Here is a 5,772-nt window from a genome sequence, read left to right as displayed (position 1 = left end):
CTGGTCTGATGGAGGGCAGCATTTCCAGTTTGACCAGTTCAGTTGTGCTCGCTAACAGCTGCGTCGCCTCCAGGACGGTGCAGTGTTCTGTGGACGTCCCGTCGATGGACAGCAGGTGGTCTCCAGTGTGCAGAGCTCCACATCTGGACACAAATGGAAGACTGAGGTGAGAGGAACTGATCAGAGGTGATCAGCTCTGATCATCTGTGATCACCTCTGATCAGCTCTGATCATCTCTGATCATCTCTGATCAGCTCTGATCAGCAGTATTGATCCTTCAGCGGGGTACCTGTCCACCACGCTGCCAGCTTTGATCCGTCGATCACGATGACCGGCTTGTTGCGGTGGTTGGCTGATGTGAGCGTGACGCCCAGCGTTGCCCCCGGCGACTTGGCGATTTCCACCAGCAGCGGACCCGAGGCGTTGGTTACCGTGTCTGAGGGAGGAAAGTTACGAAGGAGGTGTTTGCAGTGCATCATGGGTAAAGCTAGTGCAGGTGTGTGTGTGAGTGTGTGTGTGAGTGTGTGTGTGTGAGTGTGTGTGTGAGTGTGTGTGTGTGAGTGTGTGTGTGTGTGAGTGTTTTTCATACCCATGATTGTGACATCATACTCTATCTGGAACAAAGCTTCCTGACCACACTGGGCCAACACGGCGAGGGCGTTGCCATGGTTACTATTGTGCAGCGGCACGCCGTCAACGCTGAGGAGACGGTCGCCAGACGCAGCGTTCCTCCCTGAACACACACACACACACACACCAGAGACTGAGTGAGGTGAAAGGTCAAAGCCCTTTGATCCCCCTCCACTCTCATCGTCATGGGAACCGCCAGAGAAAATGATGATTTGTGAATCTTCTGAGAATTTATTAATTTTCACCTTTTCTTGAGCCATGTTGTCTGGTGGACAGGACAGAGAGGTGGACAGGACAGACAGGTGGACAGGACAGACAGGCGGACAGGACAGACAGGCAGACAGGACAGACAGGACAGACAGTGGACAGGACAGACAGGCGGACAGGACAGACAGGTGGACAGGACAGACAGGTGGACAGGACAGACAGGACAGACAGGTGGACAGGACAGACAGGCGGACAGGACAGACAGGTGGACAGGACAGACAGGTGGACAGGTGGACAGGACAGACAGGACAGACAGGTGGACAGGACAGACAGGACAGACAGGACAGACAGGTGGACAGGACAGACAGGACAGACAGGCGGACAGGACAGACAGGTGGACAGGACAGACAGGACAGACAGGTGGATTAAACTGTCCCCGTGGGCCCCAGTCTGGACCTGCTGGTTCTTTAAGCTGCTGCCGACCCGGCGCCGCTCCGACTCTCCGGAGTTTAGAGTAATTCCCAGAGCGGCTCTGAACCAGCTCCTGGGACCGGGGGGATTAGGTTCCCTCCGATCGGTGTGTGGAATAAAGCAGCGTGAACATCTCATTCGTCTCCCTGCGCTGACCCACATTGGGAGGAGGATTTCCTGGGTCCAGGACCCACCGGGAGCTCTGCGGACCTCAGCCCCCCAGAGCCGAGGTTCTATCAGGACCGCATCTACAACCCAAACAGGGTTCCCTCCAGCCCTGAGCGGCACCATCACCTATGGGCCTGCAGAGTTCTGGCAGCTCCGTGCAGATGTTCCACGTCCTCCTCATTCATGGTTCTGAGTGATTCTGGAGTCTGGTCCTGTAGCTGATCAGGGACCAGGCTTTGTTCTGGAGTCTGGTCCTGTAGCTGATCAGGGACCAGGCTTTGTTCTGGAGTCTGGTCCTGTAGCGGATCAGGGACCAGGCTTTGTTCTGGAGTCTGGTCCTGTCTGGGCCGGGCGGCCGTAAACGAGCTGTTTAAACCGGATCCAGAACAAAAGCAGAGGAACGTTATGTAGCGAGATCAACACCTCTGGGGGGTCTGTGTTCCTCTGGCAGCCTCCTCGTTCCCTATGTTCCCTCCTTCTCTGAGTTCCCTCCTTCTCTGAGTTGTCTCCTTCTCTGAGTTGTCTCCTTCTCTGAGTTCCCCTTCTCTGAGTTCCCTCCTTCTCTGAGTTCCCTCCTTCTCTGAGTTGTCTCCTTCTCTGAGTTGTCTCCTTACCCTCTCAACCAAAGCCCCGCCCCCGGCCCACATCCTGGAGCCGTTAGCTTAAACCGGAGCAGCCGTCTGGAGCCATCTGTTACCTGTCCGCAGGTCCTCCTGGCCTGACGTAGGTGACCACGAGGGGCGGGACTTGTGCCAGTCCTCATGGGCGCCACCTACGGAAGGATTGAACACGATGAGTCCCGATCTAAAAACCTTTAGATTAGGCTGTTTACACGTGGTTAAAGCCTCGATGTCCCTGTAATTAATACAGGAGGTCATTAATGTAAATGTAATGTAAAGGAAGTTGGAGGAACAGCAGGATGAGCTCAGACAGGAAATAAAGGTGTTTTCACTTCAAAGGCCTGATGTGGTTCGGTGAACCCTAACGTGACCCCTGACGTGAACCCTAGCGTGACCCCTGACGTGAACCCTAGCGTGAACCCTAGCATGAACCCTAGCATGAACCCTAGCGTGAACCCTAGCGTGAACCCTAGCGTGAACCCTAGCATGAACCCTAGCATGAACCCTAGCATGAACCCTAGCATGAACCCCAACATGAACCCTAGCATGACCCTAGCATGAACCCCAACATGAACCCCAGCATGAACCCTAGCATGAACCCTAGCATGAACCCTAGCATGAACCCTAGCATGAACCCTAGCATGAACCCTAACATGACCCCTAGCGTGAACCCTAGCGTGAACCCTAACGTGAACCCTAGCATGAACCCTAGCATGAACCCTAGCATGAACCCTAGCATGAACCCTAGCGTGAACCCTAGCATGAACCCTAGCATGAACCCTAGCATGAACCCTAGCATGAACCCTAGCGTGAACCCTAGCATGAACCCCAACATGAACCCTAGCATGAACCCTAGCATGAACCCCAACATGAACCCCAGCATGAACCCTAGCATGAACCCTAGCATGAACCCTAGCATGAACCCTAGCATGAACCCTAGCATGAACCCTAACATGACCCCTAGCGTGAACCCTAGCGTGAACCCTAACGTGAACCCTAGCATGAACCCTAGCATGAACCCTAGCATGAACCCTAGCATGAACCCTAGCGTGAACCTAGCATGAACCCTAGCGTGAACCCTAGCGTGAACCCTAACATGAACCCTAGCGTGAACCCTAGCATGAACCCTAGCATGAACCCTAGCATGAACCCTAGCGTGAACCCTAGCATGAACCCTAACATGAACCCTAGCATGAACCCTAGCATGAACCCTAGCATGAACCCTAGCATGAACCCTAGCATGAACCCCGCCCCGCGGGTGGTGGATGCTCACCTCTCATGACGAAGCCAAAGCTGTTCCCCTCTTTGTGCAAACAGATGTCGATTGTCTTTGATATGACGCCGGAGGTGCTGGTTGGTGCTGGAGGGGGGACAGAGAGAGGAGCCTGACCTGTCTGGAGGTGAAGCGTAGCGTCTGACGCCGGTTCCATCAGGACACGTACCTGTCGGGGGCAGCTCGTACTCCACCTCCAGGAGAACTCGCTCCCCCACGTTCTTCAGGAGACTGATGATCTCCTCGTGCCGGAGCTTGGTCAGATTGATGCCGTTCACAGACTTGATGTAGTCGCCCACGTTCAGCTGGTCACTCCTGCAGAGGGGGGAGGCCTGTCAGGATGGGAGCCCCAACACACACACACACACACACACACACACACACCACACACACACACACACCACACACACACACACACCTGGCCGCCAGTCCTCCTGGCCGGAGGTTGGACACCCGCGGTTTGCCATCTTTGTCCGTCCCACCTGAGATGGTGAGGCCCAGCGTGCTGCCCTCCTTTTTGACCAGCTCCACCATGGTCACCCCCCGCAGAGCTTCTACCCAAAAACACACACGCACATGAAGACGAATACACAAAAAGAGGGACGCAGAGACGGCGACACACACACACACACACACACACACACACACTCAAACACGACAACATGTTGAGAAACGAGGTTAGAGCTCAGAACTGAAGGAGAGGAGAGAGGAGGTGATTAGCATCAGCTAACGAGCGCTGCTCCACAGAAGAAGGTCCTGGGACTGGACCTGAGAAGGTCCTGGGACTGGACCTGAGAAGGTCCTGATGGGTTAAAGGACACGTTTGCAGCCGAACGCTGGGATGTTGCTTCCCAATGATCCAAACGGAAGTTTCCCGCTGCCTCTTCAGCCCAGAACCAGGTCTGGTTTCTCTCTGGTTCCTGTCACACGGGTCTCCTAGCATCTATGTTGGTGTTAGTTCTGTTATTAACGACGACCCTTTTTAATCACGCAGCAGCATATTAGCATTAGCATCACCAGATTTAATCATCTCCAACACGACTATTGATTTATTTCTCATTTACACTTGGTTACTTCCAACCGAACAATCCTCTCTCGTCTTCCAGCTGTTTTAAATCACATTCATTATCATCAAAGCTCCATTTGTCACCAGCAGCAGCTGCATCGGAGCTCCGGGGCTCCGACACCAGACCCCCCCCCCCCAAAGTGCTGGTAATTCTATTCAATTATTATAATTGAGGCGTTTGTTCTTCGGGAACATGTTGTCCAACGCTGCTCCAACAACAGAACCAACGAGAGGCTCTGAGGAAGAACATCGGAGAACTGTGGCGACGGTCTGAGGCCCTGGGGGGGGGTCGCGACCCCGCGCCGCTCCGGCCGGTCTCCAACAGCAGGTCGGAACGGCCTGGTTCTGCACCAACAAACGCACTGAGCTTCTGCAGTTTGCTCCTAATTTATTTGTAACAGCAGTTTCTGGTAAACACACGAAACGGACCGAACCAGAACCTGGGGACAGGAAGATTAATGAGACCCTGTCGGCTCCACATCAGCGGTAATTCGTCAGGGGACCGCGAGTCCCACACAGATGCCGGGCGGAGATACGTGCACGGCTTTAATGCCCGTGCACGGAGAAGTCCGGAACAGAACAGGTGAACCCGAGGACGCGGACGTACCTGGGATGCTGTGTCTCCTGGAGGACATGGTCTGCTCTGGTCCAGAGAGATCTTTAGTCTTTCCATAGGGCCCATCATCTAACACAGACACGTTGAGAAGGTCTCAGAGCAGGTTAAGGACAAACGTCTCCACCACCCAAACCCCCCCACACCCGAACCCCCCACACCCGAACCCCCCCACAGATGTCAGCGCCGAGGACCACAGCACCGAGAGTCACCACTAGGTGTCGCTAACGTCTCGCTCCAGTGGAACAAACGACCTGTTGAAGGTCCTCGCTCGTTTTGAGGAGCCATGATTGGAGCCGTTACTGGAAGCGTCTCGCCGTCCTGCTCTCGTCCCGTTGGACAGCAGCTGTGGCGCCGGGACCCTCGGAGGCTCGGAGGGGACAGGATGTGTCCTACTTTCCGACCTCTGCTCCATCACGGGGGTGGAGAAGTTGAGCGAGTCATCATCTGGTTCTCCAGATGTGTCACCACTCATAATGTGGGACCGTTCCAGCCGTTCAAAGGGTCCTGAATCACCTCTGCTGTGGGTTTAATGCTGTAATAATCAGGCTTATTCTGCTCGTTCCGTCCGTCAGGAGAACAAACGTGACCTTTCACCACTGTCGCACCCGCGAAGGTCCCCCGGCGTCGCCGTGGGAACCGTTTATGTTCACAATTATCAAATTCCTTTCAGCACAAGGTTGTAAAAGAAAAGTGGCTTGTTAATGACATTAGAAATGCGTGT

The 5,772-nt window shown here is 54.5% G+C and overlaps 2 protein-coding genes across 3 annotated transcripts; both read right to left on the bottom strand.

Annotated features, from left to right (window-relative positions):
* Positions 1-10: 10 nt before the first annotated feature.
* Positions 11-712, bottom strand: LOC130521340 (glutamate receptor-interacting protein 2-like). The gene is made up of 3 exons (XM_057024925.1): positions 590-712; positions 290-436; positions 11-143 (listed from the first exon to the last, which is right to left on the bottom strand). Exons 1-3 carry the CDS (start codon positions 591-593, stop codon positions 52-54), a joined length of 243 nt encoding a protein of 80 aa, XP_056880905.1. The 5' UTR covers positions 594-712; the 3' UTR covers positions 11-51.
* An 829-nt stretch (positions 713-1,541) lies between these two features.
* On the bottom strand, positions 1,542-5,173 carry LOC130521341 (glutamate receptor-interacting protein 2-like). 2 transcript variants are annotated; one of them, XM_057024926.1, is made up of 5 exons: positions 5,043-5,173; positions 3,788-3,923; positions 3,539-3,684; positions 3,370-3,456; positions 1,542-2,248 (listed from the first exon to the last, which is right to left on the bottom strand). In XM_057024926.1, the coding sequence occupies exons 1-5, from the start codon at positions 5,068-5,070 to the stop codon at positions 2,139-2,141; spliced, it is 507 nt and encodes a 168-aa protein (XP_056880906.1). In that variant the 5' UTR covers positions 5,071-5,173; the 3' UTR covers positions 1,542-2,138. The 2 variants fall into 2 exon arrangements, with proteins under 2 accessions (XP_056880906.1, XP_056880907.1); XM_057024927.1 differs by having other exon boundaries at positions 3,788-3,920; positions 5,043-5,172.
* Positions 5,174-5,772: the final 599 nt, after the last annotated feature.

Source organism: Takifugu flavidus, unplaced genomic scaffold (assembly GCF_003711565.1).
Source record: "Takifugu flavidus isolate HTHZ2018 unplaced genomic scaffold, ASM371156v2 ctg884, whole genome shotgun sequence".
In the NCBI taxonomy this organism is placed as follows: domain Eukaryota; kingdom Metazoa; phylum Chordata; class Actinopteri; order Tetraodontiformes; family Tetraodontidae; genus Takifugu; species Takifugu flavidus.
Note: the sequence above shows the minus strand (reverse complement) of the source record. Positions and strands in the feature narration are given on the sequence as shown.

Bases quoted from the DNA above. Each gene is read 5' to 3' on its own strand.
- LOC130521341 (XM_057024926.1), bottom strand. From the start codon at position 5,070: ATGTCCTCCAGGAGACACAGCATCCCAG. The intron at 3,924-5,042 runs GTACGTCCGCGT...GTTTTTGGGTAG, and splicing joins CAGGAGACACAGCATCCCAG to AAGCTCTGCGGGGGGTGACC. The intron at 2,249-3,369 runs GTGAGCATCCAC...ATCCTTCCGTAG, and splicing joins CTTTGGCTTCGTCATGAGAG to GTGGCGCCCATGAGGACTGG.
- LOC130521340 (XM_057024925.1), bottom strand. The intron at 144-289 runs GTACCCCGCTGA...ATTTGTGTCCAG, and splicing joins GCTGGCAGCGTGGTGGACAG to ATGTGGAGCTCTGCACACTG.